The sequence below is a fragment of the Gracilinanus agilis genome, chromosome 3, assembly GCF_016433145.1.
Source record: "Gracilinanus agilis isolate LMUSP501 chromosome 3, AgileGrace, whole genome shotgun sequence".
Lineage (NCBI taxonomy): Eukaryota > Metazoa > Chordata > Mammalia > Didelphimorphia > Didelphidae > Gracilinanus > Gracilinanus agilis.
The window spans coordinates 400349421-400369297 of NC_058132.1; the positions used below are offsets into that span (position 1 = coordinate 400349421).

The window sequence follows — 19877 nt, forward strand, 5'->3', positions numbered from 1 at the left end:
ATATATATATATATGTATATATATATATATATAGTTAAAGAACCAAGTGTTATAGGTAATTTTAGGGTAGGATAGAAATTTAAGATAGGAAGCAGACAAGCTAAAAGCAAATCCCTTAAGTGGACAACTTACAGATAGCCTTTCCTCCCTGGCGTTCCCTGGATTTTACTGGCTGAGCAAGGATTTGGTTCCTGTGCCCTGAAGTCATCAAAGGATCAGCTTGGACCAGTGTGTGAGAATCCCAATCTTCCAGCCCTCTTCAGCCTCAGCCAGGGTTGCCTGCCTGCCTGAAGTTAGCTTAGCAGGGAAGCAGGGAAGCCGGCTCAATCCTTAAGATTCCATTGACAGTTGGTACTTCCCTGAAAGTTAGAAAATACCTCACCCACTTTCTTTACCTTAAAACCATTAAATCTTGTTTTATATATTTCCTGTTGTTCCTCCTCTCAACCACTTGAACCCACATTAAGATATTTGTCATCCCTGGTTAGTTTGGTGGACAGTTAAAACTGCCAACTGTCAGTTACCCCAGCTTGTGTATTTCCTCTGTCATTCCCCATTCCCCACAACCCCTGTGTGGTTTATTCAGTGTATCTAGTCATTCCTTTCCCTTGTGGGGAGTAAGTGTGTCCCTTGTTGTGTTTGGCACCCTGTTTGACCCACCTGCTTATTTCACAAGGAACCAACGGAGACGGGAAACAAATTCCCTAGGCACTGCCCCCCCCCCCACACCCCCTCTGGAAAATTAAGAAACTACAGTGAGTTCCTGAGATGTGATGTGTGAGAGCTAGTGGTTGGAGAAAAGAGATTATAAGTGGAGACTGAAAGGTTTTTGGGAGGTTTCTGGCTGGAGTGTGGAGGCTGGATAAATCCTTATTGGAGGTTAGCTTCAATCCATCATGGCAACCAATAGATTAGTACGCTAAATCTCTCTCTACCTCTTTCCTACCTTTCCCTCTCTTTACTACTCATTACTTTAGTTTAATAAAGTTATTAAGCTACTATAAGCCTCATAATTTTAATTATTACAGTATCCTAGGTCTTCTTTCTCTATGCTTCATAAGTTTAGCTAGCAGTTCAGTCATGTCCAACTCTTTGTGACCTCATTTGGGGTTTTATTGGCAGAGATCCTGGAGTGGTCTGCCATTTCCTTCTCTAGCTCATTTTATGGACGAGGAAACTGAGGCAGACAGGGTGATGTGACTTGCCCAGGGTCACACAGCTAGGAAGTGTCTGGGGCCAGATTTGAACTCAGGAAGTCTTAGCTTGGCACTATCCACTTATTAGGATTAATCAATAGCTAAGGACAGGATAAAGAATACTGAGTAAGGTTTCTTTAAGGCCAGAGAGATTCTTGGGAAGTGTGATAGTTGGAATTCTGGGTAGTTAGAGTCAGTTGGTGTTTTCCAACTGCCAACAGCCTCCTGGTAATTTTTGGCCTAGAAGAAGGCTGGTTTTTCTGTTCCCTGGAACACTGAAAAAATCCAGTGGCAAGAGAAGGAGAACAGGTTAGAGTATCTGGAATAAATTTGTGGGGTGTGATAATGAGATTAAATCTACCCTGCCCATCTTTAGATTTAATCACCAAAGGTGAAAACATCTCTACTTAACTCACAAGTTGGGAGGTCTGTGACCCATGTGTGCTAGAGTGAGTGACAAATCAGAATTTACTGACTACCTCCTGGGCAGTCCTAAGAAATGTGTCTGTTATGATTGGACACATAAACTAGGAGGAAGGCACAGGAAGAGATGCATAAGAAGCCCCTTTAAAAAGGAAATTCAGTGAGTTCAGTGGGGCTTTTGGGTTCATTTCTTGGATCTGAAGGAGCTCTTCTGGTTCATGGCTTGGACTTGGTGGAGTTCTGGAACCGGGACCCTGAGACCTTGGTGAGACTGTTCTTAAATCTTTCCTTTGGAATTCCACGTGGTGAGTGTAAAGACTGAATCTTCCTGAACTTCTCTTAAGGAACTTCCCTTTCAAAAGAGACTCTGTGACTGAAGCTTTTGCTTCATTCACCTCCGGGGCCTTCCGGCCTGCCTCGGCCCTCAGCTCAAGGCTTGGCCTTTTCCAATTGAGGATTAGTTAGATCTGCTTGGGTAAAACCAGGGACCTAAGTGAATTATTTAGTTTGTTAGGTTATTTTACCTTATCCTTTCTCATTTTCTTACTTTCTCTCTATCTTCTCATTTGTAAATAAACTTCCATAAAAGTAATTTTGACTTGAGGTTATTCTTTAATTGGGAATTGATAATTATTCAATTCCCTTGCAACCAAAGCTTTTAATATTCACCCAATCAAAACCCCTTTTTACTCCTTACAGGGGGAAATGAACTGTAAGAGAAAGAGAGAGAGACTGTTTTTCTTTTGAGTGGCTGCTGAGAGAGCTAGGCCATTTTGCAGCCTGGTCAGGTCTAAAAAGCCTAGCTAGGCTGGGAAGGGCTGGCAGTGGGCAGAGAGTAAGAGGACTACCAACTCTTTCAAAGCTGAAGATTTAAAGAGATAGTAAATATATAATTAAGAGGATGAGTAATTAGCATAAGGTTATTTAGTAGTTTTTTACTAAAGTTATATAGTTTTATAGTTTTTTTAGCGATAGATAAGGAGTTTTAAGGAAGCTTGAGTTTCTGGGGAAGGAAGACAGCAGGCTAGAGGGAGTGGTGAAAAGCTTAGTCCCCTTTTAGATTAGAGAATCTTAATCCTCAAAACCTTTGTTTACCTTTCCTTACCCTTAATAGTTAGAGGTTTTTTTATATCTGTCTCTAGCCATTATCCTCACACAGGCCCAAACCAGATACACAGAGCTTCAGTAGCCATAAGCAGTAAAGGAGATACTGTATCCCAATTCCCCCTCTTAACATTCCTAACTGTTCCTATTATAACATTCCAGCCATTAATGTTCCTAACTGTTCCTATTTGTTATACACTGCACCACCTAGCTGGCTTAGGGGATAAGTACCAAATTTACATAGCAAACTTCTCCTCTCCCTTCTGAGCACAGTTCTATATCTCCAATTGTGTGGTAGTCATCTCCAACTCAGCATGTCCAAAATGAAACTTAATCTTTTTCTAAACTCTTCCCTCCTCTTAACTTCTGCAAGTAAGGACATTGTTCTTCCAGCCACTCAGGTTTGCACCCCAAGTATTCTTTGGCTTTTTTCAGTATCTCCAATCAGTTGTAGAGACATCCGTCGTTTCTGCAGTATCTTGTATCTGGCACCTTTTTGCTCATGCTACAACCAACACAACTCAGGCCCTCATCACTCCTCACCTAGCCCATGTGCAGAAACTCCTAATGGAGCTTCTTTGCATAATTCTGTCCTCATTGATCCATCTTCTACACCAGTGATTCACAAAGTGGGCGCCACCACCCTCTGGTGGGTGCTGCAGTGATCCAGGGAGGCAGTGATGGCCACGGGTGCATTTTGGGGCGGTGAATAACTGTAAGGAGGCGGTGATAGTATGTGACAGGGGGCGGGCGCTAAGTAATATTTTTTCTGGACAGCAGGCTATAGACCAAAAAAGTTTGGGAACCACTGATCTATACGAATGGCAAGCTGAAATCCCTTTATTTCTGTCTGTCCAGACCACACCTCTGCTCTAAGATCCAACCGCTCCCTTCTAGGGGAAGGTACGAACCCCTTTGTTGGGCATTTTAAAGCCCTCGTACTCTGGTTCCAGGTTCATTAGATTTTCCATTTCAGTTAGAGTGGCGGCATCCCTTATTCCATCTCCTGCTTAAGTGCCTTTTCATGAGTTCTCCCCTTTACCAGTGCCTCTTGGAAGTCCAAGGCTCTTCCCTACTACCTCGCAGTTGTTAATGTTCCTCCATCTCTGCCCTCTTCATTATTTTATTCATCATATACATATCTATCTTGCTACCTCCTCATCTCTCTATCCTCTATCCATCCCTCATCTGTCTGTCTGTCTAACTATTGTGTATCTACTTAGTTGTTTACTTGCATCCCCAGAGCAGAATGTAAGTTCCTATAGGTTGGAGACTGTCCTATTTTTGTCTTTATATTCTCAGCACCTAGTACATAATTAAGGGGCTTAGTAAGTAAGTGCATGTTGAACACAGGTGCTTAATAAATGTTTATTGACTTGATTGAGTTGATATGAACCCCAGTGATTCTCCATATCTAGGCTCCCATAGCCCTCTCTCTGGGTCACATCTTTTGCCCCCTTAAGATAGTTTAATATAAATCAAGTCTTTGTGAAAAAGAATTAGATAGGAAGACATTACCTTTGCCAGTTCCCAGGGGTCAAAAGGCCAGCGCTCAGGCTTGCAATTTCCCCAGTAGATGTCTCCATTTCTGTTGGTGTGATGTTTCAGAATCTCCCTTTTCCATTCTGTGCACAACTGACACTGAGGCTGAAACTAAAAGGGATGAAGAAAGGAAGGAAAATGATATACAGAGGTCAGAGTAATTCCAGATGCACAGTGCTTGCTTGGCAGGTAGCCAGCATGTAGTAGGTGCTTCATAAATGCTTGTGGACCAAGCAGGTATTTGCTATCACTATTCAGTTCCCAAAGATCACCCTTATATTTGGAAGGGACTGGGGAGGCATCATCGAGTCCAACCTCCTTATTTTATAAAGAAAATGTGGCCCAGGTATTGCTACTTGTTTGCACAGCTAGGAAAGGTCAGAGCTTGGAGTTGGGCATGGGTTCTGTGACCCCAAATACAGTGCTCTTTTCCCACACTAAGCACCTTAGCTAACAGCTGAAAAACAAGTTGGCTTGGGGGGAAGACTGGCTGTTTTTCAGTATCTGATGAGCTGTTCATTAAAGTCCCCTATGAGTGGCCTCTGATGAAAAATTTACTCACCAAATGCTGGGCAAGGTTGTCCACAGTACTTCCACCTAGTCCCTGTCTCATCCATGGAGAGGGGTAGTAAGTGTCACTGACCACCTGCTTCCCCGGACAAGCAAGCCTCTACCAGGGAAGATGATGAATGAATATAGGACCTGGGGCTCTGTCTTGGGCTTGAATAAGGCTAAATCGGTTGACAAGCATTTATTAAGGATCTTTTAACATGCTAAACCTAGGTTGCTCAAAGAAAGGAGGTCCTCTCAAGGAGCGGTAGTTTAATGAAGGATGTAAACTTGGTACAAAGGTTAAAATGAGATGTACATCCAGGACAACTGGAGCAATCAACAGGTATTGAGGGGAATTGGAAAAGGTTTCTTGATGGGATTTTAGCTGGGACTTGAAACATGCCAGAAGATAGCAATGAGGAGGAAGAGTACTGCAGAGATAGGGTGAAAATGTCCAGTTTAGAGATGGAGTGCCCGTTGAGGAGCAGCAAAGAGGTCCGTGTCACTGGAGAGCAGAGTAAGCATATATGGGGCTAGAGGCAGGGGAGAAGGAGGGCATAAAAAGGCTGGAAAGGTAGGAGGGGGCGGGGTGTAAAAGGCTTTGAATGCCTCCGGAGGTGAGGGGTGCTGATGAAGTTTGCTGACGGTAAAGTAAGGGGTGACAGTCAGATCTGACAGGATTCAAAGACGGTACCTAGGTTGCCAGTTTCGGTGTCTGGAAAATGGTGGTGCCCTCCACAGTCATAGAAAAATGAGGAAGAGGGTAGGGGTAGGGGAAAAGGGGTAGGAAGAGAACAAGCTCAGTTCAGAACGGGCCTTTTAAGATGTCTATGAGACATCCAGTTCGGGATGTCCAAGAGGCAGTTGGAAACGTGAGTTTGGAGGTCAGAAGTTAGATTTGGTCAGGTTAAGAGCTTGATCTCTTGAAGTCTCTAGGAGCTGCTGAAAAGTGCAATAGTCTGGGGGGGTTGGGGGGTGGTGGTAGTGGGAGGATGTCTGACATCTGAAAGCAAGATTCTTTGCTTCCAAAGGCAGGACAATCGCCAGTGCTAGAGATGATGTCTGGGGTCCGTCACTTCCTCGGGCCAACTTTGCTACCTCCGTCGGATCGGAGGTCCAGAAAAGCTGGGGACGTCCCTTCACGAAGGGTGCGAGTGGGAAGAGAACGCGGCCAGAGTGGGAAGGGAAATGGAGAAGGTGGTGGGGCGAGTAAGCGCTGCCCCAGGACACCCTTCTCACCTGCCGAGCACGGGGGGTGCAGCGCACGCTTCCGAGGCAAGAGGCGTGGGGGCCCAGGCTGGGAATCGCAGCTAGGATGCGCCGGTGGAAAGCTTCCACTTCGGCGCGGATGAAGTCCTGCAGGCAACTCCGCAGCAGCAGCAGGCAGTGCCCCGCCTTGACCCAGTTCTTGTACTCCGCGCTGTTGAGGCGCACGGTCAACTCCGACAGCACCATCCGCGCGAGCCCTAGAGGTGTCCTGGGAGTAGCGTGGAACCACTGTGCGCATGCTCGTCCTTTTGGTTCCGAGGTACTGGGGAGGAGTCAGCCACCCCTAACTAACTCGGGCGCTCCAGGTCCCCGGCTTGGTTTCGCCCTTTCCTCGATCTTCCCGCCCCTTCACGCCCTCCGGTCGTGCGGGGTGCTGTATGTGTCCTGCCCAGTTCCTGGGGGTAGCGGTCCACCTGGGCTACGCTTGGGCCTCTCTCACTTCCAAATCCCTCCGCCTGGTTGGCTCGAGACGCTCCTATCCGTTGGAAAAATTCTGTCGCGTTGGTTTCCTTGTTTTGTCGTAAGGTTTAAACCCTGCTCTGAGGATTTGTTTTCTTTAAAAAATCCTTTTAAATGGACCTTTTGCTTTCACATTCTTTTTTTTTTTTTTTTTAAAGAATATTGTCTCCGTCCACAGCTACAAAAGTTCAGGGGGTGGGGAGCTGGGGGTAGCGGTTAAGCAAAACTAGGTTACACAGCCTCAGTATAATAGGGTTTGTGATATCCTACACCCAATGCCCTCCCCTCCCCCTTTCGAAAGAGAAAGAATGCCCTTTTCATGTGACTCCTCCCTCCTAGGCTTTGGCTGGGATTGTGGATTTCAACTGTGGCATTGCCACAGGGACGGTTTGGGTTAAAGAAAACCCTTGGGGGAGGGGCTCTGTACAGCCTCTAGGTAGGTAGTATTTGAAACGAATGTCTCATTTGTATTCCTCGCTCCCAAGCCTAACTCAGAAGCTCTTAACGTTTCAAAATTTTCTGTTGTTTTTTTCCTGGCTATTCCTCTCTCGGATTCTCTGTGCAAAGGACAATTAGATACTAGTTGTATTAAAGACACAAAGCAACTCTAGTTTGTTATGCCCACCTATCCAAACCTTACCCCCTCCTAATCTCATCCCTTGGAGGGACTAAACTCGAGTCTTCCGAGCAGCATTCTGAGATCTTTTGGACTCAGCAGTGGTTTTAACACCTACTTTCTGTCAACACTTCTCTTACATCCGGAAATTGTTAACATTTTCATGTTTGTGTATCTTTCTCCCACTGGATACTTATATCTGTTTTGCTGGCTAAGGAAATAGAAAAGCACCTCTAGGGCCATGTGTTATCTGTGAAAGTAAGATTGACTAGAAGTTCTCTAAAATTCCTTCCACACACTTCTACAAGTCTGGTTCTGAGCTAGGATAGTGACTTTCCCAGACTAGATATTACTAGATATTTAACTAGATACGGGCCTTTTGTATCCATTGAAAAAACATTAGCCACTCCCAAGTAATCCAGCCTGGAACTCCTCCTTTGTAGAATATTGCCCATCCTTTTATTTCTAATATAATCCCTTCAGGATTCTCCTACAAATAACGGATTTTTTAGTAACTCTTTGGGCATTTGTACTTGTTTTTGTACATGGTCGGTACTTGAGGTGTCCACATTTTTCTCTCTCCCAATAAAGCATTGCATTTTAATGGATGATTCTCCCTGGTCTTAGTTTGAAAAAGTGGTTTAAAGAGGGTATACCTTGATATTTCAAGGTCCCCTTAAATTTCCACTTCACAAACTCATTCTCCTAAACTTGCTCCTAACTTTCCAGTTTCTGTTGACAGCCAGAATTATTTTTGATGCTACTCTTCATACATGGCTAGTTACAAAGTCATATCTTCGCTTTGCATCATTTCCTCCATGTCCTCTTCTCTTATGTCGCCATCACTCAATGTAGAGCCTTGTTATTTCTCACCTATGCTATTTTAATGGTCCCCCACCCCGCCTACGCGGTAAGTAAGGCCCCCCCACCCCCACCCCGGCAGCTTCAGTCCATCTGCTAGAGAACTGCCAAAACAATTGTCCTAAGGCACAGGTGTGACCATAACACTTACCTCACAAATATGAAGTGGTTCCCTTACCTCTGGGATAAAAATCCTCAGACTTAACATTTAAAACTCTGTTCTGCCTCTTAATCTAGATTTCCAACTTTATTTTACATCATTCTGCTTCCTCTTTAGATACCTTAGAGCTCTGATGGCAAACCTATGACAGGCACAGCCTGGCTTGTTCAATTTGTTTTTCTGAAATGGGATTGTTGAAGTATTCTATTTCTTCTTTTATTAATCTAGACAATTGATTTTTTTGTAGATATTCACCCATGTCACCTAGATAGTCGTATTAATTACCATATAATTGGGCAAAATTGTTCTTAATAATTATCTAAGCCAGGAGAACATTATACACAGAGATGGATATACTGTGGTACAATAGAATTTGAAATGTTTAGTCTATAAAGCCATTTTTGATCACATGGGGCCGCATGCTGAGTTATATTTTTTTCTCGAAGTTACACACCATCGAGTTATGCTTGTTTTTTTTGGCGAATTTTGACACACCAAGCTCAAAAGGTTGCCCATCACTGCCTTAGAGTTTCAGAACTCTGTCTGATCCCCCTCCCTCTTCATCTCTTAGAATCCTTAGGCTTCCTTCCAGCCTTATCTAAGGTGCTACCTCCTATTGAGGAGCCTTCCCTAATCTCCAGGCTCTCCAAGTTGTCTTTCTCCCCCTCATATTACCTAGTATTACTTATGTTCCTGTTGAATTTCTTCAGCAACATCTAAGAAGACAAAAATCTCCTTCCTATCAGTGCCTTACACATACTATCTAGCAGACATTTCAGCTCCCTGAGGGCAACCAGCTTGGTATGTTTCACAGGAGAAATTCAATAAACATTTTTCTTGATGCCTTCCAGGGCTTTTGAGGAAAGAGGGAAAAAAAAATTTGTCATATTCTTAGGAATAGAAAATGGCCCCAAACTTTTTTTGAGTTGCCTCACATCCATTTTTTAAATGGTGTTTGTATTTTTATAATTTATTGCCAGTTTGTCAACTTTTTTTAGGGGGGAAGGGGCAGAGAGGTATCTTCTCCTTTAAGTTTGTTGCTTCTAATTGCTATGGACCTAAAGGTCAGTAATCAAATTTATTAAAATTATGTCTAAAAGAAGAATAAGATAACTGAAGGAGGATCTGAGACTGTCCTAAGATTGTCCAGAAAATTTTTGTCATTATCTGACTCTTTTCTCTAAACAGACACATACAATTGTAGAGCTAAATATTTTTATCAGTGGTTTCCCTTGGTCTAGACACTTCTGAATTTTTAAAATCGAGTGATGCAGAAACACTTCATAGAAAACTTCCAGAAATATCTCTGTGTATTGTTTTTAACCACAACCTCACCCTTGATCTTATTCTTTGTGCCTCCATATAATATCCATGCATGTAGCCCCTTCCTTCTCTACTAACAAATGAAAATGGGTTGGAGGATCTTGGAGCACGGGGGAAAGAAATAAAGGGGAACGATTTTCACTTTGGTCTCCATTTTCCCATTCTGTTCTTTATATTAATGGGGCACAGATTTTTTTTTACACTTTTTATATTGATAAGTCATACCAAGAAAATACTATGGGTGCTTAAAAATGTAATGAAATGCTGTAGGCATTTCTTCTGTTGATTCCATCTACAGAGCAAGGTAAAAAACTACTGGCTCCTTGTAGTTACAGGTACAGGTCCTTGATTCCGAGTAACTGAGTAATTCCTTAAGTTCTTAGAAGCTAACATATTGAGCATAGCCCATGGAAAAAAACTAAGCTAACATCTGTGCCCTGACTGTTGTTAGTGGCTATATTAAACTGCTCCTTGCATAACTGGCCATGAAACCCCTTAAATAATTTATGTGGATTGTTTCTCTTCCGTTATGTATAATAGTAGATTCCAATCTTATCTCCATCTATAGAAGTTGAACCAAGAAAGGGATACTCAGTGTTGGTAATATTCCTTTTGTACAAATCTAGAATAGCTGATGTCTAAAATAAATTTTAACGTTTACAGAGCAATTTCCATAGGTTATAGAATTTGATCCCGATTATAATCCTAAGGCTACTCCAATTATTTTATTAGCACTAATATAGCCTATAATCTACTTACATATAATAAATAGAACTTGTACATTACATAATATTAGAATAGCTATTCTTAATAACTGTTCAAATGAAAGTATAAATGGATACTGAATGAATCCATATTTCTAAGCAAAAGTATTAATGTAGTCTTTACAAAGAGACCTTCATTTTATATAGTGAACAGATTAATGGATTTGGAGTCAGAAGGCCCTGGTTAAATTTCTCCTCTCCCATTTATCTGTATCTGACCTTGGGGAAAGTATACCTTCTCTGTACCTCAGTTTCCTCATCTACAAAATGAGTTCATTGGCCTATATGGCCTCTAAGGTCATTTTCCATAACTTGTCAAAGTCCCACTATGAAGCTATGTTCACAGAATATTTCCCCTATTACTTACAGAAGACAGCAAATGCATTTTCTGTTACTAAAATCTCCTTGCCACTGCTTTAACTAATTTAAATGCTCAACGTAATGAATACTAAGGATTTGTATGATTAGTTAAAAATGTATATGGCTACTCAACAAGTATTTACATTTATGCCTTTATTTGGCTTAGGAGCTGTCAAACAAGCAGAGTTCAGCTTCTATTACTTAAAGGTCCCTCTTCTCATAACTGTTTCTTAAAATAGCAAAATAAATTCTCACATTTTAGCAGATATTTAAAATGTAGCAATAAATCTCATTTCAACTAAGTCAATAAGCAGCTAATATAAACGAGGGTATTGCCTAAAGCATCAAGCATCTTCAGCAAAAATAACAGAGAGGTGAAGTGTTGATTCTCTAAAACTTAAGGTACCATTTTTGTTCAGTATTTGATAGTATTTAAATTGTATTGTAAGGGAATTTAAAATTAAGGCCAAAGGCATTCACTACCTCTAATCTTTATCTACCTCCAGGAAAAATTCATCCTAGCTGCTGTCACTCATCACTAAGCAGGAGCAAAAAGCTCAGGATATCCTGTGTTTTCTCATCACTGAATTTAGAAGCCTAGACTTATGAGCTTTTATTTTGTAAGTATCCCTCATTGGAAGAGATGGATTCCAGCAAGATTTACTGCAAAGGAAACTTCTGTGAAGTAAATTGTCCTTTTGATTTACACTATAAAATCAGATTGCTGCACTGTAAAAAAAAAACATGGCATAGCGATATGGTAACATCACATTTAAGAATGATCTAAGGCATTTAAAAGGAAAAATAGTTTTTAAATAAGAGTAACTAAAGTACTCAAAATAGTAAAAATAATACTGCGCTAGAAGTTATAAATGAAAAAAAAAACACCCTCTTTTGTGCCCATGGAAATCTACATGTAAGGTTAAAAAACCCAATAGAACAGAGTTAATCCCATATTGGTATCCTACATCCTCAAACTGATGTTACCACTATTTTAAGGATGAGAGAAAACCGAAGGAAAATGAAGTTAAAAGAAGAATTAAATAAAGGAAAATATAAGTCACCAGGAGAAAGGTCCATAATAGCCTCAAGGTTGGGTGAGAAGCACAGCAATATCAGGAGGCGAAAGTAAAAGAAGCCTTAGAAGGAAGACAAAGGAAAAGGTCTTGAATCTGATTTAGAACTTAATGGAGATCAAGAAGTGTGAGAATAAACTGAGGGGAACTATGTTTTTCATGACATGTGAGTCACAACAGGTAGCATGCTGGAATTTGGGTATTTAGTAGCGATGGAAGCCCAATCAACCTATGTAATTTAAAAAACAGAATTAGACAAATTATTCAAAAATATACAGGAAGATCTTATGTTGATTAGTTAATTTAGCATAATACCATTTCTAAATTTTCCCAATCTAAAATCACTAGACATTTTCTCTCCTTTTAGTCAAATCATCAAGCCGGTAAAAAAGAAAATGGCATTTACTCACTACCATTATCATGGCAAGAGAACAAATGGAATCAAGTGGGGTTTGTTTGAGTGAAATAAATTTCTTCCAAGGCTGCAATATCTTAATGCTATTTCTTGATTTTAGAAATAAAGTATTTCCCACTGATGCCATGGCAAAATGTCTTGTGAACTAATTTTATCCAATGGGAAAATTTCCACTTTCTCAATGGATGAAAAATATTAATGCAATATTTATAAACCACAGTCATATGTAGCACTCAGAAATTCCTACCCGCTCAAGCCCTACAAAAAAGAGCCATGATTTGGTGAAGATAAACTATGAGAAGCCATGAAGGTTCAAAGAAAAGGAAACTGGCTCAACTCCAAGGTATATGATCAAGTATTTGTGGTCAAGTTTCATATATTATTGCAAATGAATGCTCCCACCAAGTTAAAGGTCATGGGAGGAAATGAGTTTATATAGAGTTTATACACACACATTAGTACTATTATTCTTTTTATAACCTAGTTTTATTAAATATTGCTTCCTTGGGATATGTTTATAACAACTCCCAGAACATTTTCATGTAAGGATTCAAAGCGGTCATATTAAAATACAGCTTCAATATAAAGTTTATCACAGTTTTACAGTATTCAAAATGACAGACCTGCCTTTAAAAAAAAAAGACTATTACACCCAAAACATAAGAAAACAATTAAATAAACAAGTTTGGCATTTTTCATAATTTTTGTAGTATAAAACAGAATATTAAATCTATTACTGGCAAGCTGACACTGACCTATTATCTAGTTTGAAATGTGTCCCATTTAAACACACTATACAAGATCACTGTACAAAAAGGTTGATGCGCATTTTGATGAAAGAAGTGCATCCCTGAAAGTTTTTTTTTTTTGCCAGTTTAGTATATTTATCTCTTTAAAAAAAAAATCATGTCAAAATGTCCTCCTTTTCCTTTTTAAACAGAAGGCTTATTTCAGATTTTTTTTTGTTGTTTTGTTTCATTTTTCAGCCTTGTTTAAAAACAATAGTGTCTATGGACGCCCACCAGGGGGCAGTGTAAGATTAGCCATTAAATCACGAACAGCTGGGAATATTGTGCATTCACCTGTAACAGAGAAAAATGTTAATTAGCTATTCGCAACATAGGAAAGAGGATCTTAATACAACTGGTGCTGGGGGTAGTGTTTACCTTGTAAGTAGTATTAAGAAATTGGAAAGTGAGAGAAACTTACTTTTTAATTGTCCAGATTATAAGTGTCATCAATAAGGTGATATTTGGGGTTTTAAAAGGAGTTTCAAGTCAATTCACATGTAGGGTTTTAATTTTTAGGAATACCGAGTCAGATCATCAACAATGAAAATTTTCCATGGTAAAGCTTTTGCCTGGATTAGACCTTAATATAAGTTACGTTTTAAGGCCATACTTGTTTCTAACCTTTGAACCTAGCAAATAAAAGGCTATTTATCCTAAGTGTTGATACCTTACCTATAACATTAATGTGATGTTGCAAAATTTTCATTAGGAGCCTGCTAGCATTGCTTAGGAAATCCACTGGGGTTTTCAACAATACTTCAGGTAAATTGGTCATCCTCGGGCTCATTAGTTTTAAAGATACATAAACATGCCCTATTAAGTGAAATCTCTATCAAAACATTCCTCAAGTACTGTAACCATTAAGTGACTGAGAAAGAATTTTTCCCTAGAATGCAAAATGTGAGAAATGTTTTGAAGTTGTGATGTGTTGTTTAATGTTCTTCTGTCCCCTCTGCCCTGCCCAAACAAATCAGAAGTTGCTAGTCTCAGCTATTTATACAGACTAGTCTACTTTCACACATGTAACACCCTAAAAGAAAACTGAATCAAATATTAGATGTGGTTAGCTGTACTAAAATGATTTTTGGTTACTTTTAACTTAATTTTTAATCCCTAGAAATGGAAAACTAGATAGGAAACTGGAACTTGAAAGTTTAAACTATATATTTAAAAATTCTCTTTTAGAATGCAAGCAATTTCTAAACAGCAAAAAAGTCCGTTTTTATATTCATGATATAAGTTTTTAAAAATAAAAATAAAAACCCTTCCCTTCCCTTTTAGAATCAATACTATGTATTGGTATAAGGCAATGGAGGTTAAGTGACTTGCTAAGAGTCACACAGCTAGGGTATGTCTGAGGCCAGATTTGAGCTCAGGACCTCCAATCTTAAGGTCTGACTCTCAATCTAGAGCTACCTAGCTGCCGTCCCATAGAGTGTATATAATTTTTGTAGTTATTGAAAAGTCATCAGTTAATACTCAGTTAATGCTCAGTTAATACAAGTTCAAATCATTCTCTCCCCACCCCAAGAAAATATAATTTTAAATTCTACAAAATATAGTAATGACACTCATCAGCCTGTGAAAAAATGAAGTTTGTTATGAAATCGTTGGGTCAAAGACTCTGCTAGCATTCAATCTTGATTCTTGAAGAATTCTATTTTTCGCCCAAAGAGGTGATAAGCCAAAGGAAGAAATGAAGATAGCAATATGAAAGTTGAGGAAGTCTTGCGATAAATGAAGCATAACCCTCCCTACTGCTACTATATTTCTTAAATTCTAATTCAATTAAAACTTGAGAGGCAGGAAGAAACTATTGTGGTTACTTCTGAAATGGAAAAAAAACACCACCTTTTTAAAATCCCTTAGTCATGAGCATGCATAATATGGGAAACCACAATTTTTCCATCACATAAAAAAACTGATATGTAATAAAATATAATTTCTTCACTGGTTCCTAGAAAAAATTTTGATAAATAACCTGAACAAAAATATGTTGAATATAGTCTTTGGGAGAACAGTTTTACTTCATTTAAAACTGTAAATTGCTGTCCTATTCAGATAACAGAGAATCTTCTTTGGGAATAAGTCAAATGGAGGAAAGTTCTCTCTTTCTGAATTGAACAAAATTTTTTTAAACAAAATCTTAACACTGCCAGAAGTCAGAAATTTTAAATTGCATGCTATAAAAAAGTAAAAATTAAAGGGTTTTTGACATTTAATAACATTCTGGTTTCCATGAAAATGTTAGGTTTCAGAGCTTCACTGAGCACTTGGTGAAAATGTTCACTTGCACCCAATCTGACACTTACATAAGAAGCCCATACAGCAGTGATGCTAGTTGTATCAGCTTTTATTCTTCACAAAACATTTGAATATACAGAACTTTTAAAGATTATTCTATTTATCTGTTATTCATCAGCCATGAAATATGATAAAGAAACATGCATTTCAACTTTGTGAGTTACAGAGCAAGTATCAGTGCTGGGGGAAGAAGGGCTATCAAGAATTTTGTTGTCCTAACTACAGTCCTCTGGCAACACGTGCTATACATAGAACTTTCTGGTAGCATATATGGGGACAGTCCCCTTATTAAATCATGAACAAAAGTAAAGTCTTGGCAGCAGAGAGATGAACAAAAATAACAAAGTGAGGAAAGAGATAAAGTGAAAGGCAGACATTAAAGGGGTCACAACAAAGAGAAGTGAGGAAGAGGGCGCTCTCATCAGAATCTTAAGACCCATGTAACAAAATACCATCTACATGGTCATGTACCTTGTCGCGGTGGATTCATCTCTGCAAACCTCTTTAGAATGTTGCTAACCATCATGGGTGCAGCAACAGAAGAATTCTGTTGTCGGGGAATGTCTGCTTGTTGTGTTGTACCTGAAGCCATGTCATAAATAATTGGAACAATAATGCTAACAGGCTCCTGGGGAGGTACTGATGTTTTCTGAGTTAGCTGAAGCTGTAGGCAGGGACACACAGACAAAAGAAAGAATTAAAATATTTAATGAGATAAAAGAAAATGTCTTAAATTTAAGAAAGTTGCTATTACTTTACAAAGAAAGTGAGATAATGTATATTCACTTGAATTCTTTAGTTTCTAAGAGAAGCTTAAAACATGCTTGCTTTAGAGGGGTCATGTCTAAATTAAATACTGCCAAGACTCAACTTCCTCTTCCCATACTGGCTTCAAAAATAATGAATTTCTATTATTCCATTCTAACACTCATTTATGTGAGAGGTATTGGGGATACAAAGATACATATGACACAGGTGCTCTCCTGCAGCTTACCATCTAATTGTAAGACAAGTATAACTGCTACTCAGAGCTGACAGGACATTCTGGTGGAGTTACCTAGGTGGTATCTGGAAAGAAAAGGACTAGAAGTTTGGAGGATATATTTGGGATGCTTAATGACAAATGAAGCAAAGGGAAGGATGGGGATGTCCAAGAAATAATTAGAAGAGAGGGCATGGGTCTGCATTGGGAAATAAGGAAAGTTATTCCTGTAGAGTCATGAAGGCACAAGATAGACAGCAAGGGTTGAATAGATCAAGGTGTGGAAATAGAAGATCAAATGCCAACTTATTATAGTCTGGACTTCATGCATGAAATTCAAGCTTTTGAAATGTGGAAAACTAGATTTATAATTTGGTCCTCTGTTTGCATAAGGGGCATAATTTTACTTAATCACCACAAAAATGCCTCATTTACCTCCAATCACTTTTAATTCAGATATTGGATAATACTTACAAAAAATAGCATTTTGGATTTGAGTACTACAGCAGGTGTCCCAGGAGGTGCAATAGGTGGTGCACTGGGAGGAATTGTAAGACAGAATTGCACATTCCATTTCAGTTGTGTAGCTTGATCAGGGAACTATATTTGGAAATAAAAAGAAAGTAGCTGATAAGGGTATGCAAATTGTATTCTAGTATGGCGCCTCTATTTGGCATTAGATGTTCTAATCTTTTAGACTATTTCAAGCATTCATTATAAGATGATCACAAAAATGTTATTTTCTATACCTTAATGAATTTACAATTTGACAATTATGGATTAACATACAATTACATTATCTATTCCCTGCTCTAAACATAAAATCTTGAAATAGTTTTCCTCCACATACTTCTCTTGTAAACTAAAAAGTTCCTCTTGATCAGGAAGTCCAAAAACTATTCTGAAAATTTGGTTAGGGCAACTTAAGATATGTGAACAACTACCTCAAAAGAGGTAAGGTATTCATGAAAAATATAACAATGGTTAATTGTTCTAATTGAGACTTTGAAAGCTCCACTAGAGAAAGTGGCTTTTCCTTTTCAAGTTTAAGCAAAAATTGTCATGTTTGGTTGGATTGATTTTCCATGCAGCCCAGGATTTAAGGAACACAGACTAGAAGGGTTTGTCTAACTTTAGTCATTATATATTTGCCCTTAACAGGATTCTTAGAGGTCTATTGTTCATCAATCTGTTAAACAATTACTTAAGCTAATTAATATCTCTTCATCCTATAACATTTTCTTAGAGGTAACTCTTGCCATAGTTTTCTATCTACTATGTTAATTTGTTGTCTTTCAAATTATCTCCTTTTTAATAACACACATTTCTATTCCTCTTTCAAGTACTTCTTTGTTGAGAGAGAAAATTCATCAGTCAGCCTTATCTTCTGTTTCCTATCTTTATTAGTATCATTGTTACTCAAAATATTTAAGATTAAGACTTTGCCACATGGAACACTAAACCAAATTCCCTTTGAAAATGTCCTTAGAGACATGAATCTGGGATCACATTTATGTAGGTACTTCCTATCAAGTGCAGGTCACAACCTCTACATGCCTTCTAATAATGTGCAATTCTTATTCATGTAGTTATGCAAATGTGTTACAGAAGGCCTACCTAAGAAGTTTCTTAAATCCCCTCTTTCAGTTCTTTTATTTTCTCAAGGGTACCTATGTGGAGCTTAGACCATTCATCTATGGGCTTGAATTCTCACTACAGACTAGCCTATTTCCATTTACACACATGTATGTCCTCTATGGTGTTTTTTTATATAACTTCTCACAGGCTTATGTCATCGCTGTTAATATTCTATAATCTACTTATACCTGATGTACTGAGTCTATCACTTATCATTTTGATTCTTATGAGAGCTAATATTTTGAAGCCACATATATCATCAGAGGGAAAAAAGGTGGGCTTCTGTAACAGGGAACAATTTGAGAACACTGAAAGTGTTATATAATTTCTCACATAAGATCCTATTCAACTCTGGGCTTAGCTCACTGTCTAGCTGAAGCATGGGTTCAAGATATTAACATGAACATCGATAGAGGAGCCAAATGGCCTATTTGGAGAGTGCCATGTCATAGACTAGGCTATCTCCCTTTTTCAAATACTTTGTTTTTTCAATGTGAACGGTTAGACAAACCACCTGTATTTCTATAGATTTCAGTTTAGAATAGTGTTCTAGTGAGCAATGCAATTAGGACAATATCAGCTAATAACAAATGTTTGGAGAACCTTTCATTTGATAATTCTTTTAAAACATTTCACAATTTTATTTTTAGTTATAAAGCATTTTTTTCTCTGACCCTTGGAGAAAAAATGAAAAACAAAATATACTTGCAATAATTATATTAAAGTCAAACAAAACAAATCCCTATATTAGCCTTGTCTTAAAATGTGCCCATTTTATATATTTAGTACACCATTTTAATGTCAGAAGGTAGGCAGCTTTTTTCACCATCCATCCTTTGGAAACATTGCATTGGTCAAAGGCCTGATCTCAAAATTATCCTATTTTCAATTTTGCAATGATCTATGATGTAAATTGTTCCCCTAGTTGTTTTCATTTTGTTCTGCATAATTTGTTTAGCCATTTTCCAATTGATGGGTATGCCTAGTGAATCTTTTTATATGAATTTTGCACAAGATATCTTCTGTGACACTAATACCTTAGCATATTTTGCCTACTTTCTGATGCACTTAGGCAATACTCATGGGCGCTGGGTAAAATTTGCTGTAACTATAAACATGTCACAGAATAACTTCTCAAAGTACCTCCCCCATGACTGTTTAAATTTTGCAATTTTATACTCTACACAAGATTCTACACTTAAACCATATGTTACAGAGAAACTTTTTGGGGAGTCTTCAAAGTTTCATTTTGTTCTACAAAGTTGAATTTAGAAATTAAATACCTATGTGGAAAATTGTTATTGCATATATAATTGGTAAAATAAAATCTTTAAAAAAGAAACTAAATATGCATAGTGGAACTAATTCTTTTTTACAGTTCTTAGTCAGCATGATCATAAAGCTATAATTTCCTATACAAAATTATTGTTAAAAAGCAGCCTTGTTCCCTTCTCTTGTAATATTCTAAGATTTTATAGAAAAGAGGAAGTATACTGTAAGCACTTCATAAATGTTTACTGAAGTAGATATATGAATAAGTTACATTTTCTTGATGACTCCAAAAATTTTTTTGATTTTTTCCCATTATTAGCCATACCCTCTTTAGAGCTATCTTAGAAGTAAATCTGAGTGTCTTTAAAATTGTGTGATACATATTTAATCACAGATTGTTAAAGTCAAAATGTAATTCAGAACACCTTGTCAACAAACTTTAAAAGCCAACTATATGCTTGACACTAGAATTGAAGATTAGATGCCAGAAAGCTAAAGTCCAGGGAAGTGGAGTCACCAAATCAGGGTATACAGCTTTCCTGACTCCCAAGTTCAAAGCTTAACGTAGCACTATCAGTGCCATTGTCACTCCCTCCTAAAGCTGATCCATTACTGGAGATTTGAAGATCTAAATGCAGCTGATAGCAAAAGCATCAGCTCAGGCAGTTGTGCCAGCTGGGCTGCTATCTTCCCTAATTCAATCAGGAGTGCTTTCAGAAGATCCAACTTCAAAAATTCTCACATCAAGATCTGTACTGCCCTCCTCAATT

At 38.4% G+C, this 19877-nt stretch overlaps 2 protein-coding genes across 2 annotated transcripts in view; both read right to left on the reverse strand.

Moving 5' to 3' along the window:
- Positions 1 to 6280, reverse strand: part of C3HXorf38 (chromosome 3 CXorf38 homolog) — a 68287-nt gene extending 62007 nt beyond the window's left edge. The window contains exons 1-2 of the mRNA XM_044669220.1: positions 6057 to 6280; positions 4242 to 4376 (exon numbers count right to left, since the gene is read on the reverse strand). Coding sequence (XP_044525155.1) covers positions 4242 to 4376; positions 6057 to 6272 — 351 coding nt within the window. The 5' untranslated portion in view covers positions 6273 to 6280. The remainder of the gene's footprint in view (positions 1 to 4241; positions 4377 to 6056) is intronic.
- Positions 6281 to 12587: 6307 nt separating this feature from the next.
- Positions 12588 to 19877, reverse strand: part of MED14 (mediator complex subunit 14) — an 81460-nt gene continuing 74170 nt past the window's right edge. The window contains exons 29-31 of the mRNA XM_044670170.1: positions 16672 to 16797; positions 15687 to 15879; positions 12588 to 13202 (exon numbers count right to left, since the gene is read on the reverse strand). Of these exons, the coding sequence (XP_044526105.1) occupies positions 13129 to 13202; positions 15687 to 15879; positions 16672 to 16797 (393 nt within the window). The 3' untranslated portion in view covers positions 12588 to 13128. The remainder of the gene's footprint in view (positions 13203 to 15686; positions 15880 to 16671; positions 16798 to 19877) is intronic.